General features: G+C 41.9%; 1 protein-coding gene across 1 annotated transcript in view; it reads right to left on the bottom strand.

Annotated features, from left to right (window-relative positions):
• psme3ip1 (proteasome activator subunit 3 interacting protein 1) overlaps positions 1 to 23,582 on the bottom strand; it is a 149,794-nt gene that overhangs the window by 38,235 nt on the left and 87,977 nt on the right. The window contains exons 3-4 of the mRNA XM_072279460.1: positions 14,140 to 14,238; positions 11,504 to 11,625 (exon numbers count right to left, since the gene is read on the bottom strand). Coding sequence (XP_072135561.1) covers positions 11,504 to 11,625; positions 14,140 to 14,238 — 221 coding nt within the window. The remainder of the gene's footprint in view (positions 1 to 11,503; positions 11,626 to 14,139; positions 14,239 to 23,582) is intronic.

Genomic DNA, 23,582 nt, shown 5'->3' with positions numbered 1-23,582 from the left:
TGGGTGACATTAACTTCCCTAATACTGATTGGTACCTGATTAGTTCCAATGCTTTACATGGGCCAGAGTTTGTTAAGTGTGCCCAAGATGGATTCCTGTCACAGTATGTTGACAGGCCGACCAGGGGGAATGCCATACTAGATCTAGTATTAGGTAACGAACTGGGTCAGGTCACAGACCTCTCAGTGGGTAAGCATCTGGGGGACAGTGACCACCGCTCCCTGGTCTTTAACACCATGGAAAAGGATAGAATCAGAGAGGACAGGAAATTTTTTAATTGGGGAAGGGCAAATTATGAGGCTATAAGGCTAGAACTTGCAGGTGTGAATTGGGATCATGTTTTTACAGGGAAATGTACTATGGACACGTGGTCAATGTTTAGGGATCTCTTGCAGGACGTTAGGGATAAATTTGTCCCGGTGAGGAAGATAAAGAATGGTAGGGTGAAGAAATCATGGGTGACAAGTGAGGTGGAAAATCTAGTCAGGTGGAAGAAGGCAGCATACATGAGGTTTAGGAAGCAAGGATCAGATGGGTCTATTGAGGAATATAGGGAAGCAAGAAAGGAGCTTAAGAAGAGGCTGAAGAGAGTAAGAAGGGGGCATGAGAAAGCCTTGGTGAGTAGGGTAAAGGAAAGCCCCAAGGCATTCTTCAATTATGTGAAGAACAAAAGGATGACAGGAGTGAAGGTAGGACCGATTAGAGATAAAGGTAGGAAGATGTGCCTGGAGGCTGTGGAAGGGAGTGAGGTCCTCAATGAATACTTCTCTTCGGTATTCACCAATGAATGGGAACTTGATGACGGTTAGGACAATATGAGTGAGGTTGATGTTCTGGAGCATGTTGATATTAAAGGAGAGGAGGTGTTGGAGTTGTTAAAATACATTAGGACAGAGAAGTCCCCAGGGCCTGACAGAATATTCCCCAGGCTGCTCCACGAGATTGCTGAGCCTCTGGCTAGGATCTTTATGTCCTCGTTGTCCACGGGAATGGTACCAGAGGATTGGAGGGAGGCGAATGGTAAAAAAAGGTAGTAGGGATAGTCCGGGTAATTATAGACCAGTGAGCCTTACGTCTGTGGTGGGAAGGCTGTTGGAAAAGATTCTTCGGGATAGGATCTATGGGCATTTAGAGAATCATGGTCTGATCAGGGACAGTCAGCATGACTTTGTGAAGGGCAGATCGTGGCTAACAAGCCTGATAGAGTTCTTTGAGGAGGTGACCAGGCATATAGATGAGGGTAGTGCAGTGGATATGATCTACATGGATTCATTTGACAAGGTTCCACACGGTAGGCTTATTCAGAAAGTCAGAAGACATGGGATCCAGGGAAGTTTGGCCAGGTGGATTCAGAACTGGCTTGTCTGCAGAAAGCAGAGGGTCGTGGTGGAGGGAGTACATTCGGTTTGGAGGGTTGTGACTAATGGTGTCCCACAAGGATCAGTTCTGGGACCTCTTCTTTTGTGTTTTTTATTAACGACCTGGATATGGGGGTAGAAGGGGTGGGTCAGCAAGTTTGCAGACAACACAAAGGTTGGTGGTGTTGTGGATGGTGTAGAGGATTGTCGAAGATTGAAGAGAGACACTGAAAGGATGCAGAAGTGGGCTGAGAAGTGGCAGATGGAGTTCAACCCAGAGAAGTGTGAGGTTGTACACTTTGGAAGGACAAACTCCAAGGCAGAGTACAAAGTAAATGGCTTGATACTTGGTAGTGTGGAGGAGCAGAGGGATCTGGGGGTACATGTCCACAGATCCCTGAAAGTTGCCTCACAGGTAGATAGGGTAATTAAGAAAGCTTATGGGGTGTTACTGTTAGCTTTCATAAGTTGAGGGATAGAGTTTAAGAGTCGCGATGCAATGATGCAGCTCTATAAAACTCTGGTTAGGCCACACTTGGAGTACTGTGTCCAGTTCTGGTCGCCTCACTATAGGAAGGATGTGGACGCACTGGAAAGGGTACAGAGGAGATTTACCAGGGTGCTGCCTGGTTTAGAGAGTATGGATTATGATCAGAGATCAAGAGAGCTAAGGCTTTACTCTTTGGAGAGAAGGATAAGAGGAGACATGATAGAGGTATACAAGGTATTAAGAGGAATAGATAGAGTGGACAGCCAGCACCTCTTCCCCAGGTCACCACTGCTCAATACAAGAGGACATGGCTTTAAGGTAAGGGGTGGGAAGTTCAAGGGGGTTATTATGAGGAAGCAGTGTGCATGTGGCAAAATCTGCAAGAACAATCGCGGCTTGAAGATCCACCAAGCGAGGATGAAGTGTTTGGCGGGAGCAGGAGCAGCACAATGCGCAGGTGTCCAACCTGGTGAGACGAAGGAGGGGCCAGGCCCGGAGTCACCCCATAGTGCCCGGAACCTCCAAGTGTCGCAAACTAATCCCTCAAACATGAAGTCTAACAGGAGGCGGATCAAATGGCCTGCAGCTAACATGACTTCACTGTGGAAGCAGTTTGATGATGATGTTAACCAAATTCTGGAGGCAACGGCGAAGGGAGGAGTTGATAAGAAGCTGCAAGCCATGACAACAATTATTGTTAGTATTGCAGCTGAACGGTTCGGAGAAGAGGAGAAGGAAGGCTCCAAAACATCTTACTCGAAGAACCAAAGAGCATTGAGGATCCACAACATCAGGCAAGAGATGAAAGCGCTGAATTCCCAATACAAGGAGGCAGGAGAAGAGGAGCGCATTGGCTTGGCCCAGCTGATGTGCATACTACGAAAGAAGATCAGGGTCCTCTGCCGGGCAGAGTGGCATCGGAGGCGGCGTCATGAAAGGGCTCGAAAACGTGCTGCCTTTATCACCAACCCCTTCAAGTTCACCAAGGAATTGCTGGGGGAGAAGCACAGTGGGACACTGGCCTGTTCACAGGAAGACATAGACCAACATCTGAAGAAGATATATAATGATCCTGAAAGAGAGCAGGAGTTGGGAGAGTGCAACATCCTAATAGACCCACCTGAACCGGATGTGCAGTTCGACATGTCAGAGCTGCAGCTAAAGGAAGTCAGAGAGGTCGTCCGCAGAGCAAGGGCAAGTTCAGCTCCAGGACCAAGCAACGCCTCATACAAAGTGTACAAGAACTGCCCCAAACTCCTGCTGCGTCTGTGGAAGATCCTGAGAATCTTCTGGAGAAGGGGGAAGATCCCAGAACAGTGGAGAGTGGCTGAAGGGGTGTGGATCCCGAAGGAGGAAAATGCCACCCAGATAGATCAGTTTCGCATCATCTCCCTGCTGTGTGTCGAGGCGAAGATCTTCTTCAGTGCAGTTTCCAACCAGTTGTGCACCTACCTAGCAAAGAACACCTATATTGATACATCAGTCCAGAAGGGTGGCATTTCAGGGATGCTGGGCTGTCTGGAGCACATCGGTGTGGTGACACAGCTCATCAGGGAGGCCAGACAGAACAAGGGCAACTTGTCAGTGTTGTGGCTCGACCTGGCAAATGCATATGGCTCCATTCCGCACAAGCTGGTGCAGCTCACACTGACCAAATATCACGTCCCCAGCAGAATCAGAGACCTTATCACTGATTATTACAGCAACTTCAGGATGAGGGTCTCTTCAGGAGCAATTACATCAACCTGGCACAAGGTGGAGATCGGCATCATCACAGGGTGCACTATCTCAGTGACACTGTTCTCCCTAGTCATGAACATGCTCACTAAGTCTGCTGAACCAGGGTGCAGAGGGCCCAGAATGAATTCCGCTCAATGGCAACCACCTATCAGGGCATTCATGGATAACCTCACAGTCACCACAGAATCAGTCCCGGGCTGCCAGAGGATTCTGCAAGGGCTCGAAAAGCTGGTGGAGTGGGCCCGGATGCGTTTGAAACCTGCCAAATTAAGGTCGATGGTGCTGAGGAAAGGGAAGGTGGAGAACAAGTTCAGGTTCAGCATCGCAGGCACAGCCATCCCAACCATCACAGAAAAGCCAGTCAAGAGCTTAGGCAAAGTTTTTGACAGCTCTTTAAGGGACACAACATCCATTCAGGCAACCTGCACCGAGTTGGAAGGCTGGCTGAAATCTGTGGACAAGTCTGGCCTACCTGGGAAGTTTAAAGCCTGGGTGTATCAGCATGGCATTCTTCCCAGAATCCTGTGGCCCCTCCTCGTCTATGCAGTTCCGATCTCGACAGTCGAAATCTTAGAGAGCAGGGTTAGCAACCACCTCAGGAGATGGCTGGGGCTGCCAAAGAGCCTGAGCAGCATCGCACCCTATGGACACCACAACAAACTGCAACTGCCCTTCAAATCCTTGGAGGAAGAATTCAAGGTAACAAGAGCCAGAGAAGTACTAGAGTATAGGGACTCAAGTGACCCGAAGGTGGCTAGAGCAGGGATCCAAGTAAGTACTGGCAGGAAGTGGAGGGCAGAGGAAGCTGTTCAGGAGGCAGAGGCAGAGGCGAGGCTGCGTCACAGGAGGCTGGTGGAAGTGGTCACACAAGGCCGAGCTGGGCTAGGATCCTTTCCAACTCCCCAAATGGACACCAGAGGGAAGGAAAGGCGTCGTCTAGTTCAGGAGGAGGTGAGAGCAGTAGCGGAGGAGATGAGAGTCTGCAAGGCGGTGGGAATAAAGCAACAGGGAGCTTGGACAAGATGGAAGAATGCTGTTGAGAGGAAAGTGACCTGGGCTGATCTTTGGAAAGCTGAACCACACCGCATCTAATTTCTCATCCAGGCAATGTACGATGTGCTTCCAAGCCCATCAAACCTGCACACATGAGGCAAGGCAGAGTCATCTGCGTGCCCACTGCGCTCCAAGCGAGGAACCCTGCAGCACATCCTCAGCAGCTGTGCAAGGGCACTTGGTGAGGGACGGTACAGGTGGAGGCATGATCAGGTCCTGAAGACCATCGCTGAAGCCATCAGAGCAGGATTTGAGTGGGCGAAGCAGTCCCGACCCTCCAAGCAGACTATTGCCTTTGTCAGAGCTGGGAAGCAGCCAATACCTGTCAAAAGAACATCTGCAGGCATTCTGACCTCTGCAGGGACTGGCAGCTGTTGGTAGACCTCAAAGGGCAGCTGAAGTTCCCCAACCATATCGCAGCCACCATCCTGCAACCAGACATTGTCCTAGTGTCTGAGTCTACTAAGCAAGTGGTGCTGCTGGAGCTGACAGTCCCATGGGAAGATAGCTTGGAAGAGGCCTTTGAAAGGAAGCTCTCCAAGTACGCAGGACTGGTCAGCAACTGTCAGCAGGCTGGATGGAGAGCGAGGTGTCTCCCAGTGGAGGTTGGTTGTAGGGGATTCATAGCCCGTTCTTTAGTTACAGCCTTCAGCATTTTGGGCATCGAGTGAGAGAGGAAGAGGAGAGCCATCTGCAGTACCACCGATGCGGCAGAGAAGGCCTCAAGATGGCTGTGGCTCAAGAGAGGGGAGCCATGGAGTCATAAGTAGCTAGCCATCTGGACACAAGCTGGGGTCTGATCAGCCAGCCCCGGCTGGGTCACCTGGAGGAGGTTGTGTGATGTTGAAAGACCCGAAACACCCGATGATTCCAGGAACATCACTGAAGATGTGTCCAGAAGCATCAATGGATGTATGTACACAGAGGAAGGCTTTTTTACTCAGAGAGTGGTTGGTGCGTGGAATGCACTACCTGAGTCAGTGGTGGAGGGAGATACACTACTGAAATTTAAGAGACTACTAGACAGGTATATGGAGGAATTTAAGGTGGGGGGGTTATATGGGAGGCAGGGTTTAAGGGTCGGCACAACACTGTGGGCCAAAGGGCCTGTACTACGCTGTACTATTCTATGTTCTATTTATTTATGCAAGGACAGAATGGAACCTGCCTGTATCACATAAATGGAGGCTCCAAAGTAAATATGTGAGAAACCTGTAAGAAATAAAATAAACAAAAAACACTGGAAATGCTCAACAGATCAGGTAGCATCCGTAGAGAGTGAATCAAAGTTAATGCTTCACGTTGATGACTTTTCATGAGCACTGTTTCTTTCTCCACTCATGTTGCCTGACTTGCTGAGCATTTACAGTATATTCTGTTTTACAAGTGAACGTGACTCCTTGGCAGCCTGCTAAAGCATGAAGCATTGTTAGGGATATGTCCCCTAGCCGCCTTCTACAAACACTCCCATTGAAAAAACCCCTGGAACAAAACTGGCTCGGTACCTCACTTTCCAGGAAGCTATCAACAATGCAATGACCAAAAAGTTTTAAAAGATAGGATTACACAAAATGTACAGCATAAAAAAATGTGGACCAACTAGCCTGTAACATTTTATACTCTATATGGGCCTTCCCCCCTCATTTTTCCACAACTCAATATATTCTACCTTCACACTGTCCAATTATATTTCTTCCTTAAGTGCTTCAACAGTCTTTGCTGTAACTGCACCATTGCCAATTTCATGCTCTTGTCATCTTTGTTCGCGATTCAAGAAAGTAAGAGAAGTAACATTTACATGAATGTTACTGGGGCTAGAGGGTTTGAGTTATGAGGAGAGGCCTGGACTTCATTTCCCTGGTTAGTTGGAAGCTGAAATATGACCTTATATTGGTTTATAAAATCATGAGGACCATAGATAGTTAAGCCGAATGCCCAGTTTTTTTACAGGGTAAGGGAGTCGAAAACTAGAGGGCATAAGTATAAGGTGAGAGGAGAAAGATTTAAAAGGGACACAAGGAGTGGTGTATACATGGAACGAACTGCCCAAGGAAGCTGCAAAGGTGCGTACATTTATGATATTTAAAAGACATTAAATAGAAAATGTTTAGAGGGATGTAAGCCAAACACAGGCAAAGTGGATTAGCTAAATTAGGCAATTTACTCGGCATGGATAAATTGGGCTGATTGGTCTGTTTCTGTGCCGAGGAGCTCTGTGATTTCATGACCCAAATATTAAGGTCATTTTAAGAGATGAGCACATTATTGTAAAGGTAATTAAGGCACATTTCCAATGTGAAGTTTATTAAAAACAAAATTATTCAAGACTTTATTATTCACTTTTCTATAAGCCTATTTAATCTAACAGCAACCAGCTGTTTGCTTTGCAGTCAAGCCAACCTTTCCATACTAATAAGCTATGCTCGTATGATTTGTTATACAAATTCTTTAAAAAAATTGAATTGCAAGAACAGTGTCTCTTCAATCAGTAAAAACATCAACTTTGAGGGAAAGAAAGAAACACACACACACACAATGCTGGAGGAACTCAGCAGGTCTGGCAGCATCTATGAAAGAGTACAGTCAACATTTCTGGCTGAATCCTTTCATCAGTCCTGATGAAACGTCAACTGTACTCTTTTCCATAGATGCTGCCTGACTTGCTGAGTTCCTCCAGCATTGTGTGTGTGTTGCTTGGATTTACAGCAACTACAGATTTTCTCTTGTTTGTGATTGGAATGCAATAACTCATGTGCTCACACCCTCTGGATAAAAAACACAATCAAACTCCAATTTGCATTAACAGCTGTGACATAATCTCTCCCATGTACTATGATCTTCAGCTACCTAGCCCACAGCCTATCCATGGATTCTTATCAGACAGGACTGCAGAAACCAAGAAACAAAAGAAGGAAAAATTAGTAAAGCAATCTAGCCATTTTTAAAACACCTCTAAGAAAGCAAATCATTTCATGTGGTGCCAAACAATATTTAATACAAAATTAACATAATTAATGCCAGCAAAGGCATTTTGCTTTAAGCAAGGAAATAAGTAAACAAGCACAGATTAACAGAGGGAACATCACAGCACCTCAAAAGAGGAAAGAGGCAGAGAAAGGGCCTTTGTAGATGAGGGCATAGCCACCAAAGGTGGATTGACTGAATTCAGAATTGTTCAACAAGCTACTGTCCAAGAAGCAATTTAGAATTTAAGTGATGAAGGAAAGTACAGAGATTGGCAAGGCCAAATATCTTGGAGGTGAATGAAACCAAGAATTGTCCAGGACAAAGAAGCAGGCAGAAAAAGTCATTGCAGACATTATTCACCCAAAAACTGTCTTTTCCAAAAGCTCCCTTCTGTACAGCGCTTTAGGGATATTAAAACAAAAGCTTTACAGTTTATACCATCTAAGAGGGCGGCATGGTGGTGTAGTGGTTAGCATAACACTTCACAATAGCAGCAACCCAGGTTCATTTCCTGCCATTGCATGTAAAGAATCTGTGCATTCTTCTTCACATGAATGTGTGGGTTTCCTCCAGGTACTCCAGTTTGCTCCCATAGCCCAAAGATGTACTGTTTGGTCAGTTAAATGGTCACTGTAAATTGTCCCATAATTAAACTAGGATTAAACTGGGGCATTGCTGGGCAGGGCAGATTAAAGGGCCATAAGAGCCTATTCCATGTTGTATCTCATAAATAAATACTTCCCCCAGGCTGGTAATCTAATCAATCATTCTAGTTAACTCCTCAACACCCCTCTCTATTACCTCAGTAACTACACTACACCGGCAACACTTAATAAAGTGTTGGTAACACTTGATAAAAGTAGAATTACTTTTTATCATGCTACTTACATTGTAAGTACATGCTGGTATTTATGTACTTCTGCACATTTTATTCCATATACGTACTTCAACCTCAAACTTATTTTTTATTTAACTCATTACCCTTTATATAATTGATAATCATTTTTGTTGTATGTCACACCAACACACAAATTTCTAATACATGTAAATGTATATGGAAAATTAAACTTCAAAGTTTATAGACATGACTTAAACATGAACCAAGTTCGGTTCACATTAAAGGAACAACAGAGAAATGGGACTTGGAGCATGCGGGCACATGGGCAGTAGAGTTTTGGATAATCTTAAACTGATGGAAGATAGAAATAGAAGAGGTCTTCAATATTTCTTATCTGTACTCTGTAAGGAGGAAGATATAGTAGTTGGAGATTCTAGGAAGCAGGAGAGTAAAATTCTGGAACATGTTATCATAATAAAAAGGATTTAACAGGCTTAAAGATGAATAAATCCCCAGAGCCTCATGAGGTGTATTCCAGGCTATTTCAGAAGGCAAGGGAAGGGATTGCTGGGACTCCACCACAAATGAGGTGCCAGATTACTGGAGAAAAGCAAATATGGTATCTTTACTCCAGAGGGGCAGCAGGGATAAGCCAGGTAACTACAGACAAGTAAGACTAATGTCGCTACAGGGACTTTTATGAGAAAAATTCAAAGAGGCAGGAATAAAAGATAAAAATTAGTAAAAAAAAAGGCATTGCTAGAGAGAGATCCCTTCTGCCCAGTTTGATAGAATTTATTGAACAGATAAAATGCATTGAAGATAGCACTTGTTTGGTTTAGTCTACATAGACTTTAAAACTTTTGACAAGGTCCCATTAAGGAAATTGTTCCAAAAGGCTAGAGTCCATGAGATCCAGCAGAAGTTGGCAAAATTGATCCAAATTTGGCTTAATAATAGGAGGCGGTATGAAGTAGTGAATGGTTGTTTTTGGATTTGGGAACCTGTGACCACAGTGGTGCCCCCAGGGATTGGTTCCTTGATTATCGACACAAATAACTGAAATATGATTTGGAAGTTTGCAGATACTTGATAGCTGATAGCAGAAGGGTGGTGATAGGCTACAGACTCAATGATGAGCTGGTAAAATGGGCAAACCAATGGCAAATGGGTGATAGGCAGATAAGGGATTTTGGGAGGTCTAGGATGGACACAATGAATAGTAGAGCCCTTGGGAACACGGACAAACTGAGGGATTTTAGGATACAAGTCCAAAGATCCCCAATGATGACAACACAGTGCGATAAAGTGGTTAAAGGAATATTCATGATTCTTACTTTATTAGCTGGGGCACACAGTGCAAGAACAGGAAGATAATGGTACAACTTTACAAAACAATAGCTAGGCATTGCTAGAGTTGTGTATACATTTATGTTTGCCACATTATGGGAAGGACATGGTCACACTGTAGAGGAAATTCACTAGGATACTGATAGATCTAGAATGTTAGTTATGAAGAGGGATAGGAGAGGCAGGATTTGATTTCCTTGAAGCAGAGGAGTTGGAGGAGTGGTGGGGAAAGGGTGGTCCTGTTAGAGTCCCAGATAAAACTTCTCTCCCAAAGCTGACACGTTTAAAAGCTGATGGTGTAGATTTAAGGTAGGAGGTTTAAAGGCTTTTAGAGAAGAGTACTTTTTCCATCTAGATGGTGGATGGAAAGTGGAACACATTGCTTGAGAGAATAATAGAGGAAAGAAATCCTCACAGCACTGAAGTAGTAATTAAACAAAGATTTGAACACCAAGGCTATGGACCCAGTGCTGGTAAACAGGAACTAGCACAGATAGGTATTCATGGTTAGCATGGACAAAATGGGATCATTTCCTTGTGACTTTATTACCAAGGAGCACATTGAAATAGCCAAGTCACAATGTATGAATGAGCTAAAATTAGAAAATACTGGAAATACTCAGCAGGTAGCCCTCTGGAACACTGAACAGCCAGCATTTCAAGTCAAAAATGCAGTCTGATCTGCAGAGCGTTTCAGCATTTTCTGTTTTTATTATAGATTTCCAACAGCTGCAGTTTTTGTTTTGTTTCCATTTACAAGAGAAGAGTGCTTGCAATGGGAACCAAAGGCACGGGCAGGGCTCCTCCCAGTCTTTGTTCACCTTGCTGTGGACCTCAGACAAATAGCATGACCAATCAGAGACAGTGAGATAACAGTGATATACATCAACTGCACAAGGTAGCTGGGGCTCTGCTTTTGACCCTGCTGCTAAAAAGGGGGAAAAAGATCGAATCTTGGAAGATGCAAGATAAAACGCAGAAGCAGAAGCAAGAGGCAGAAGGATGCTGGGATCAACTAGATCGAAGAAGAATGCTGGGATCAACTAGATCAAAGACTACTCGTCAACTCAGAACACGGGAGGATGTCATTAGACATGGCGTCACTTAATGGACTTTAGTACTGAGGCAGCAACAGAAGCATGACTGGAGGCATTAAATATGGAACTCGGGGTGGGGGGGAGAAAGGACATGACTTTAATGCAATTTGCTTATACATGATATAAGCAAACCTTTCTTGATATAAGCTATAGGGGAAGGTGATAAGCACAAGAGAGTCGAAAGTTAACAATAAAGTGACATCAAAAAACACATTTGACTGTGCGACAGAAGGGAAAAAACAGGACTACAATGAGATAAGAGTGACTTAATTATGGCATAAAGTACACCAGTAAAATTATCCAATAAGCACTTAGATTTCTGCATTCTCCAATGTCAGAAAATGCTTGCTGAAGAAATTATGCTGCAGACTTTATAGTTGACTATGAAAATAAGTTTACTTCAATTTACTGGTGAACCCAGCAGCAAAGCTAGTTGCCAACCCAAATACTGGACCTTTGGCAAATCTTTTTATTCACTAAAAATGAAATGAAATGGAGGAATAATTAAGGTGAATTTACAATGGAGCAAGTTTTCAGTTTTATGATGAAATGAAACTAATTTTCTAAGTCCCTGTAATCAAAATTTAATTGATACTGAACAAAAGGATATTCTGTATTCTTTCAGCTCTTTATCGTCTTCATCTCTCCGTTGCTTCTCCAGGAGCAAACGTTGCCTGGATACTTCATCAAGGTAGTTTGTTTCATCCTCATCAAGGCCTCTCACCATATTTTCTGAATGAAATGATAAAAACACAACTAATATTCATCAAAACAAAATTAAAGCCAATAAGCAGACAACCCCAGTGAACTTAATTATTCTCAAATTATTTAAAATGGAATATAAAAGACAACATTTATTTTTTTATCATGTTGCACTAAAATGGATTCTGATTTACTTTTCTATAGCCAGTACTGCATTGCAAATAAAATCACAGATAAACATGAAACATACAGGTAAATACATTTATTACATTCCTTATGCATAAAACATGGCTGTTATCAGGCGAGCTAGCAATCTCTTCACACATTGAGCATTAATACATGCATCTGAAGTTATTTTTGGTTTAAATCAAATCCGATGTTCATAGAGCAGCAAAGGAAAATGTCCAATGAACGGTTATGGTCCACTTCATAACAGCAGACATTTTGATAAATCCTGCAGGCATAAGGATTATTTTTATACCAAGTGACAGGTAATTTTTCATGTGGTGTTATAACATTCTGAGAGCTACTTCTCCAATCTGGCATACACACAGCAGCATACGACAAAATAAAAGAAATGGGTCCTTACATTATAATAATAATCCAACATGATAATCAGTCAGGTCTGGAGATCCAGTGAAAATCCTCCAATAATCCAGCATCTGAAGTTTTACATCTTCCACTGGTTTAACATCTTATTCACCTTTTACTAACTCCTCATTATCCACTGAGTGACCCTTGGTTAAGTATAATAATACATACTTGGCTGTAGTTTATTAGCATTGTAAGCAAGTGGACTGCAAGAGTCACAATCATCAGGGGTCAGAAAGCTGGGTAGATTTGTAGCCAGACTCAGGGTCAAGCTGAAATTGACTAGGTTCTGTCCCCTTTAAATGTACTAAGTTCACTGGAAAAACGATTATACTACTGAGTAACAAGTAAAATAAATGTGTGTCTAGAAAATCTTTTAACTGGGCAGTACCGAAGCCCTGAGGATGCCAGATTATTAGAACTGCACTGTGATTGTAAAGTTTAGATGTGATTGCAGAAGCAGAATTCCATTCCTAATAAAGCCTGGCAAACTACCAAGTGGAAAGAGAGTAGCAGAATAACACAATATAAACAATGGAAGCATTAATCATTTGTTCCCACACCAATAATGCCCTCAACCTTTTTCCAAAAAATGGTACTGTTAATTGAGCACTATAGTCATGAATAAAGGCCTCCATTATTTGTAAGCAAGAATGGTTCATCGCCTCCTATTTTATATCTTTAAATGTACTTCAATGAAAATTTGAATCATAGAAGAGAATCAAAGAAGTGCAGGAAGCCACCATTCAGGCTAAGATGCCTCTGTCAGCTAGAAGCAAGGCCCCACCACCACAATCACATTCCCATAGTTTAGACAAACTCAGAATTAAGGGGAGCATGGAAAAAAGTTTTATAGTGATACAGAACAGTAATGGGCCCTTTGGCCCAAAACGTTGCACTGAACCAATTAAATAGGAAACAATGGTCAACCAAACTAATCCTCTCTGCCTACACAATGTCCCTATCCTTCTTCACAGTCCCAAGTTTTCAGCTCTACAATAGTATGATTGAAATTTTAGGCTCATTAAAACAGTTAGAGGATATAACAATCATAATAAAGAGACAGGAGAAAAAGACTGCAGGACTGTGCAGGAAAAGGTTAACCAGGTTGACAGAACTTTGAGAGGTAGTGTGGGACTAATGGGCTGAATGGTTACTTTCTCTGCTGTACCAATTCTATATTTCACCAGTTTACAACCTACGACCAGTACAGGGCTGTGTGAAGGTACTGCTGCCCTCACACAGTTCACCAGGCGGAAATTTGGAATAATGTTGTTCCATCCATCCACTACATTGCCCATCAAACTGAACAGTTTAGGTGTGAGGGGAAAAGAGAGATACATACACACACACTAGCTTTGCCAATGGTAGTTACAGTTTGTGAAATTTAGGAGCATTTGAATGTAATAATTATCTTAAAAATTTTTAAAAATCATGTAACTTAAAAATAAAATTCCCTCATAGACAGTGCTTTCCATTGGAATAAATATGCAAGTTGTTCAATAGTAGGTAAACTAATATGTGTACAGAAACCCTTAAGTTGTTATGGTTGGGAGGGGACATTTGCAAAATCAATTGTATTGGCGAAAAATGCAACGTGATGACATAGATTCAGGCAAACACATACACTACACATTTTAATTTATGATTGAAATAAGAATCATGGAACAGATTCATAAAATTTATGGTGCAGGAAGACCAAAATATCTCTCGCAGCTCCAAGCAATGGAACAATCTATTTCTGTGATTCAAATTCATGAATCTCAGTTCACTACTACAAAATAATACGCAATGATCTGCACAACACATTCCTTCCTCTCAACAAACATCTGCATGTCCTGTAGTCACCTCACTTCCAAAAAAGATATACTGTAGTTATATTGAGAGATATGCCACAATAATTCAGAGATTTTAACTGCATGTCCCCAGAAGCAATACCAGAAGAAGCCTTACTAAATTTAAACTGCTCCTCAAATTCTGACTGTTTCTTCTCTTTCTGTTCTTGAAGCCTTTCATACAATGATCGAGGATCATAAACCTCTTCAGGGCATTCTGTAAATGGAACAAATAAAAAAATTAAAGGCTGCATCTTGTAAGTTCTTTACAAATTAATCAATTTGTCTTGTAACTTTTTGGGAATTTAAAATATATTCCAGCACATTTCTGTAAAAAGTGCAAGTAAATATTAAAGGATTGGCAACCAATACTCTACCTTGAAATATATGCAGGAAAAAGCTGTTATTAACTATTATCAATAGCTTAAAACCCAGATGTCATAGACTATAACTCATGGACACAAGAAAATTGTGTTCCTAATTTTCAACAAGACTTTTTTTTTTAAACTCAGTAAGGACAATATTTCAGAGCAATTCTGAAACCATTCTAATTGCTAATCAGAACTATCAAGGCAGTGTTGTGGTAGAAACACAAATTTAACCGTTTCTTGAGGGGCATGTAAACAGGTACAGAGGATCCCAGTTAATTAGGCCATCGGTGAATCAGGCAGCCGCTTATTTGGAATAACTTTTAAACTAATCAAGAAAATATCCAGGATTCTCTTCACTTATTAGGACACTGCTGCTTAATTGAGACAGGAGACTATGGCTGAGCAGTTTTTAACTAGCGCCGGTTGCTTGCACTTGTGCAACCATTACACACTACACTGTGCTTACAGCAAACAGTTTTAAAAATTGCATCAGTTATGTGCATTTGTGTTCAAAAAGCAGCGATTTTTGTAACTGATTGCTGGAGAGAAATAAGCATTAAGGCAATTGAGACCTGTTTTGCTCACTGTGGTTTCAAGCATTTAGGCTGAGAGATGCCAGAAAAGGCAAGGAGTGAAAATGAAACGATTCCACACTTCAGATCAGGAACTATGAAGAGTTCAAAGGCATCGACAATCATCTTGAATGTGACAATGAAAGTGAAGATTTGGAGGATGCAATTATTGAATACATTAAATGAAGGCAGTCCATTATCTACACTAGGTGTCTGCATGACTTTTTTTTTCCCATTTAGAGTCAATCAAAAGAACACAACAACGTCCATTGGATAAGTTCCTCTGTCAACAGGAAAGGAAAAGTACATCGTATCCGGAGTTTCTCCGGTTAGCCGACGATTTCCCTCCACGCCTCTCTGACGTAGTGGGGATTCATGTACAAGGCAAGTTACAGCAGTGGTCAGCCATTGCCTTCTGCCGGGTGAGTTTCCAAAGAGATCACCAGCTCGTAACCCAGCAAGGATGGAAAGTGTGCAGGGAAGCTGGCTGGCTGGATTCGAACCCGCGACCTTTCGTCCTGAAGCCTGACGCTGACGCCACTTTGCCACCAGCTGGGTCCCTCTGTCGATAACTATTAGAAAATAATACACAGTACAGTAGTACTACATAGTACTGTAGTAGTATCAGTAGTGTTCTAATTTAATCTGTATTTCATTTAAATACAATTTATTACTTAATTAAATAGTTGTTTATCTTTTTTTATACTTTTTTAACCACTTCCATGAAACTTCTGCTAATTGGGGCAGCCGCCTTAATTAGGCCAAAATGAACGGGTCCCGATGTGTCCCAATTAACTGAAATTCATTGTATTATTGTGCACACATAGCTGACCAAGCTCACATCGCTCAATGCTTTCCCTGCATCCTGAACAAAAGGTATCCTTTCAGGATACAGCTCAGTATTTTTGAAAGGAAGAACTAGAAATATTAATCAAGAGTCTGAAAGTTGGCTATCAAAAAAGGTGTATTATTTCAAGAGAAATATTGATCTAAGAAACAGTTTTTTAAAAAATGAAACTATAATTTAGTGTAGATCTACATATATATGAGTATTTAACATTAATTTAACCAACACCATCAAAGTTGCTGGTGAACGCAGCAGGCCAGGCGGCATCTCTAGGAAGAGCTACAGTCGACGTTTCAGGCCGAGACCCTTCGTCAGGACTAACTGAAGGAAGAGTTAGTAAGAGATTTGAAAGTGGAAGGGGGAGGGATGGAGCCAAGAGCTGGATAGGTGATTGGCAAAGGGGATATGAGAGGATCATGGGACAGGAGGTCCGGGAAGAAAGACAAGGGGGGGGGGGTAACCCAGAGGATGGGCAAGGGGTATAGTCAGAGGGACAGAGGGAGAAAAAGGAGAGAGAGAGAAAGAATTTGTGTATAAAAATAAGTAACAGATGGGGTACGAGGGGGAGGTGGGGCATTAGCGGAAGTTAGAGAAGTCGATGTTCATGCCATCAGGTTGGAGGCTACCCAGACGGAATATAAGGTGTTGTTCCTCCAACCTGAGTGTGGCTTCATCTTTACAGTAGAGGAGGCCATGGATAGACATGTCAGAATGGGAATGGGATGTGGAATTAAAATGTGTGGCCACTGGGAGATCCTGCTCTGGCGGACAGAGCGTAGGTGTTCAGCAAAGTAGTCTCCCAGTCTGTGTCGGATCTCGCCAATATATAGAAGGCCACATCGGGAGCACCGGATGCAGTATATCACCCCAGCCGACTCACAGGTGAAGTGTCACCTCACCCGGAAGGACTGTCTGGGGCCCTGAATGGTGGTAAGGGAGGAAGTGTATGGGCATGTGTAGCACTTGTTCCGCTTACAAGGATAAGTGCCAGGAGGGAGATCAGTGGGGAGGGATGGGGGGGGACGAATGGACAAAGGAGTCGCATAGGGAGCGATCCCTGCGAAAAGCAGAGAGGGTGGGGAGGGAAAGGTGTGCTTATTGGTGGGATCCTGTTGGAGGTGGCGGAAGTTACAGAGAATAATATGTTGGACCCGGAGGCTGGTGGGGTGGTAGGTGAGGACCAGGGGAACCCTATTCCTAGTGGGGTGGCGGGAGGATGGAGTGAGAGCAGATGTGCGTGAAATGGGGGAGATGCGTTTGTTTGTTAAGTTGGGGCAAATCAATTCACGGAATCTTCTTTGTCACAGGTTAAATTTAAGCAGTGAACACAAATCCATTTTATATCTCCCAAAAAATGCTCCACAGGTTGAAGATGGCCCCTCTATAACAACAGCAACAGGCTCTGCTTTACCACTGTAATTCATTGCTGAAGGCCATCTAAAATAACAGAAGCCAATAGTATTTTATAATGAAAACTGAAATTTACCAGCAATTACTAGTCTCATCAATTTAAGTGAGAAATGACACAAATAATCTGCATAATAAAATGACATTATGACCTTAAGTGGAGACACAATTGTTGCATATAACAAAAAAATCCATCAGTTAAAGTTCAAGTTTATCATTACCATGTTTTAACATGTCATTTTTGCCTCAATTTCATTCATTTCAGTGCTCCCTTCCAAATGTCCTGTCCCCCCTTTCCCACTTCAGAATCAAATATTTGAAAATGATGAATTACAAACTTACTATTTACCTTCCTAACATCCCCATCCAGTTTAGATGCTGACAGAAGATTAACAATGAACATAGCAATGTCACATCTTTTCCTGCCATTAAAATTGTACAACAGTAGCTAAGCAGCACATTGCTGCTCTGTTTAAATGCAAGTTTTAGTCCCCTTTTTTATAGTCCAATTGGTACTTCATACATGCATATCTCAAATTTGCATTGAGATGTACAGTTGAAGTCAGAAGTTTACATACATTTAGGCTGAAGTCATTAAAACTCATTGTTTAACCACTCCACAGATTTCATATTAGCAAGCTATAGTTTTGGCAAGACGTTGAGGACATCTACTTTGTGCATGACACAAGTAATTTTTCCAAACAAATGTTTACAGACAGATTATTTCACTTTTAATTGACTATATTACAATTCCAGTGGGTCAGAAGTTTACAAACAAAATCAAAAGGAATCCAGCCAAGACCTCAGAGAAAAAAATTGTCGACCTCCACAAGTCTAGTTCATCCTTGGGAGCAATTTCCAAATGCCTGAAGGTACCACGTTCATCTGTACAAACAATAGTACGCAAGTATAAACACCATGGGACCACACAGCCGTCATACCGCTCAGGAAGGAGACGCATTCTGTCTCCTGGAATGTTATGATGAGGTTGTATAAGGCATTGGTGAGGCCGAATCGGGAGTATTGTGTTCAGTTTTGGTCACCAAATTACAGGAAGGACATAAATAAGGTTGAAAGAGTGCAGAGAAGGTTTACAAGGATGTTGCCGGGACTTGAGAAACTCAGTTACAGAGAAAGGTTGAATAGGTTAGGACTTTATTCCCTGGAGCGTAGAAGAATGAGGGGAGATTTGATAGAGGTATATAAAATTATGATGGGTATAGATAGAGTGAATGCAAGCAGGCTTTTTCCACTGAGGCAAGGGGAGAAAAAAACCAGAGGACATGGGTTAAGGATGAGGGGGGAAAAGTTTAAAGGGAACATTAGGGAGGGCTTCTTCACACAGAGAGTGGTGGGAGTATGGAATGAGCTGCCAGACGAGGTGGTAAATGCGGGTTCTTTTTTAACATTTAAGAATAAATTGGACAGATACATGGATGGGAGGTGTATGGAGGGATATGGTCCGTGTGCAGGTCAGTGGGACTAGGCAGAAAATGGTTCGGCACAGCCAAGAAGGGCCAAGGGGCCTGTTTCTGTGCTGTAGTTTCTATGGTTCTAGACTTGAACGTACTTTGGCGCAAAAAGTGCAAATTAACCCAGAACAACAGCAAAGGACTTTGTGAGATGCTGGAGGAAACAGGTAGACAAGTATCTATATCCACAGTAAAAGGAGTCCTATATTGACATAACCCGAAAGGCTGCTCAGCAAGGAAGAAGCCACTGCTCCAAAACCGCCATAAAAAAGCCAGACTACAGTTTGCAAGTGCACATGGGGACAAAGATCTTACTTTTTGAAGAAATGTCCTCTGGTCTGATGAAACAAAAATTGACTTGTTTGGCCATTATGACCATCGTTATGTTTGGAGGAAAAAGGGTAAGGCTTGCAAGCTGAAGAACACCATCCCAACCGTGAAGCATGGGGGTGGCAGCATCATGTTGTGGGGGTGCTTTGCTGCAGGAGGGACTGGTGCACTTCACAAAATAGATGGCATCATGAGGAAGGAAAATTAGGTGGATATATTGAAGCAACATCTCAAGACATCAGCCAGGAAGTTAAAGCTCAGTCACAAATGGGTCTTCCAAATGGACAATGACCCCAAGCATACCTCCAAAGTTGTGGCAAAATTGCTTAAGGACAACAAAGTCAAGGTATTGGAGTGGTCATCACAAAGCCCTGACTTCATTCCGATAGAAACTTTGTGGGCAGAACTGAAAAAGCGTGTGCGAGCAAGGAAGCCTACAAACCTGACTCAGTTACACCAGTTCTGTCTGGAGGAATCGAACAAAATTCCAGAAGCTTACTGTGAGCAACTTGTGGAAGGCTACCCAGAATGTTTGACCCATGTTAAACAATTTAAAGGCAATGCTACCAAATACTAACAAAGTGTATGTAAACTGCTGACCCACTGGGAAAGTGATGAAAGCAATAAAAGCTGAAATAAATCATTCTCTCTACTATTATTCTGACATTTCATGTTCTTAAAATACAGTAGTGATTATAACTGACCTAAGACAGGGAATGTTTTCTCGGATTAAATGTCAGGAATTGTGAAAAACTGAGTTTAAATGTATTTGGCTAAGGTGTATGTAAACTTCTGACTTCAACTGTAATTGCATTGGTACTATATTAAGCAGATGGGTGAGGGCTCACTCATGGCTCAGTGGGGGGAATCAGATGGACGTACTCAGGCAAGACACTATCTTTCAGAGAATGATAATGACTATCATTCTCTTCCACTCCTTGGTTATACTGACTGGAGAACATACTGTTGTGTTTCCAGTACTATAATAAACAAGTCTCCTTGGGTGAAATCCAAGGATTATTTAAGAAGGTCCTCAATTTTAAGCAAAGGGTCACATTTCAATCTGTGGCGCCCATGTCACAGAAGGCACCTTTGAAGATTCAAGCACTGCAATTGTTTGAACATGAAATGGCAACCTGTTCTATAACCTGTTCACTAATTGTTTACTCGTGCAGATATTTTGTATGAAAACAAAAGAATTTTGGCAAGTGCAAGGGGAAAATAGTTGAATTATTTCCCTTTTCCGTTGAGAATAGAATAATAGAGGTGAAACAAAGTTTCATTCTTCAAGGTACAATTCCCTATCAAAAGTTATTAGGATAGAGGGTGTACTGAAAATGGAATTCATTTGGAAACCAATGTGACAAAATGAAAATAGTTCTCCTTATATTGCAATCAAGGACTTTTTAACTTCAACAGACATAATTCAATGTTTCAATCCAGTTCACTTTTCAGAGTTAGTAGCCAATACAGCATGGCATTCCACAGACTGTCTCCAGAAACATAACTATACATTATGTGCTCAGATTAGCACTTGGAACAGATTGTGCTTCTTCATTGTACAGTTGTTGAGGGACATTTTAATCCTTGTGGCTATTTTTCATAAATCAGTGATTCATCACAATGAAGTGTTGATAAGCTAACCACATTCAGCAATTGACAAAAAGTATTATAAAAAATGTGACTGAAAGATTATTGGAATACAAAATATATTTAACAATTGATACAGCTTGGATAAGCACCAAATTATTCCAAGTCACCAAATTTTCAGCAACTCCCAACTATTATTAAGATAGTAATTCACAAAAACATTTATTCACATTCAATTTTCTCCTTTGTTTTGTGACTTCAATGCCTCCTAGAAGGACACAGTTTCACAGCCTTTCTGTTGCTTTACCCAAGAAACCGGCTAAAAGAATATTCAGTGAGTGTGGGTAATTGTTCAACCATGCATGTGAACAAGACCTTATCTGTACCCAACACCCAACAGGTGTCAATGTCTAATTGGAGCAGAGATCTAGGCTAACATGCCAAGAGTGCTAAATCAAAGAGCACAGTCATGAAAACTGCCCTGGTTGAGATTAGCTAATTCAACACTAATGCAGAATAACTCATAAACCTGCCAGAGTGGACATCGCAGCACCAGAAGGAAGAATTTACCCTCAGTGCCTCCCTTCAGCCAATCAGAAAATCTAAACCTTGTATCTGAAGAGCTTTGGGGCACATTTACTGATTATACACTAAGTAGCAAATTCACTCATTACAAGTAGTAATAGAAACGGAAAAAACGGTCAGAGTGACTCATACTGATAAACAGATACAATTGCAGTATCGCACAAGTTTAAGCAGTTATCTGCTGAAAGTGATGCGACTGGTGTTCAGATTTGCACAGCTCACGTATGATCAAATTTCCTGACAACATCAGATGTTGCATCAACAAGACATTAGCCTTGGTTTAAGTACGTAGCACTTACACCTGACAATCAGAAAGTCATACTTTAATTCCCATAATCCAAACAGACATGTCGACAATCATGAATGCGCTACACAATGATGGAAAAAATATGCCGTGTCCTCTTTTTCCTCTCTGTGCATATTCAAAGTTACCATTCAGAGCAGAGAAGTTCTCCATTTGTCTTAGCAATATTCATTCTGCAACAAACAGCCCAGAAACCAGTTTCTCAGGCTTGTTGTGCAAATTAATTGCTGCTTTAAAACATAAATTAGATTTCATTGTCTGTGGAGAAGCTAGGGTTTTTGTTGAGTTGTACAAAGCTGTATTTTGAAGAAATCTTGCTCTGATGTGCCACATTTTGCTTATGCTCATGATGTTACATACCATACTACTGGCATCTGGGAAATTTCATTTCTTAAGGAGCACATTTGCAGCATTCAACATGTTGGTATTTTGCATATTTCTGGTTAGAGAAAATGATTTTTTACTAAAATATTGCCAGTATTGGAGGAATAGGCAGGGTAGGATACAAATTTATTCATAGGGGACTGAGAGCTGACCTTATAGTAGTGTATAAAATCATAGGATGCATAAATTTTGTAAATACAGAGTCTTTTCCCCAGGGGAAGGGAATCAAAAGCACGAGGGCACAGAACTAACATAAGAGCAGAAAGAATTAAGGGACCTCAGGAGCAACCTCTTCACACAGAGGGTGGTGGGTATATGGAATAAGATGCCAAAGAAGTGTCTGAGACAGGTATATTAACAATATTTAAGACACTTAGACAGGTACATGGATAGGAAAGGTTTAGAAGGATATAAGCCAAATACAGTCAATGGGATAGCTTAGTTGAGCATCTTGGTCAGCACAGACTAGTTGGGCTAAATGAGTGTTTCCATTCTGTATTGTCCAATAACTCTGCGGAGGTAACACGGTATTTTTGTTCGTTACTTAACACAAGTCAAGATGCAGGATTAATTCTTCTTGCATCTTCCAATGTGGAACATGCTAATTTTTTCCCAAATCCAAATGCACATTTGTATGGTCATGCTGTGATGGAGGAGGGTCATGTGATCTACCTGTTCCTCAAACAACACGACCGGTGCAGGACAGTAGATCAGGTTGATGGCCACTTATAGATGGGTTTTGGCTCATCACATGGCAAACTTTGGCAAGCCTGTCTCTGCAGCTCCTGACTGAGTTTATTGAGTTATCATCATGTCAGAGTAAACATTGTTCATTGGTGTGCTGGGGTCAAATGACAACTAAGACTCAATGCCCAGTGATGGCTGCCCTGGTGTCACCAGTCACTCACGAAGCTTGGCCACATCACTATTGAAGAAGAAAGGGCAACAGATAGGCCTGACTGGTTACACTGACAGTAAAGGCACACAAAGAAATATGAATCAATAGGAGTGGACCATTCAGCTCCTCAAGCCTGTGGCATAATTCAATAAGACTATGGCTGCATGAAGCACTATTTTCAAAGTAAATTTATTACCAAAATACATATAATGTCACCATATACAACCTTGAAATTCATTTTCTTGGGGACATTCACAGTCAATACAAGAAATATAACAGAATCAATGAAAGACCGCCTCCAACAGGATGGACAAACAACGTATAAAAGATGACCAACTGTGCAAACACAAAAGGAAATAAATAAATAGTAAACAAACAAACATGCAATAAACATCAAGAACATAAGATGAAGAGACTTTGAAGGTGAGTCCATAGGCTGTGGGAACAGTTCAGTGATAGATTGAGTGAAGTTATCCACTCCGGTTCAAGAACCTCATGTTTGAAGAGTAATTGCTCCTGAACCTGGTGGTGTGGATCCTGAGCAAGAAAAGAGAATACCCTTGATGGTAGGGGGGTCTTTGATGATATTTGTGGCTTTCCTGCAACAGCACTCCATGTAGTTGGGCTCAGTGGTAGGCAGAGCTTTACTCATGGTGGACTGGGTTGCACCCACCACTTTTTGTAGGCTTTTCCGTTCAAGGGCATTGATGTTTCCGTACCCAGTCACAATGCAACCAGATAGCGTATTATGGAAGTGAACTTTACTTTAGTCAGGACATTTACAGCAGCAGGTGTGTAAAA

This window comes from Mobula birostris, chromosome 15, assembly GCF_030028105.1.
Source record: "Mobula birostris isolate sMobBir1 chromosome 15, sMobBir1.hap1, whole genome shotgun sequence".
In the NCBI taxonomy this organism is placed as follows: Eukaryota; Metazoa; Chordata; class Chondrichthyes; order Myliobatiformes; family Myliobatidae; genus Mobula; species Mobula birostris.
Note: the sequence above shows the minus strand (reverse complement) of the source record. Positions and strands in the feature narration are given on the sequence as shown.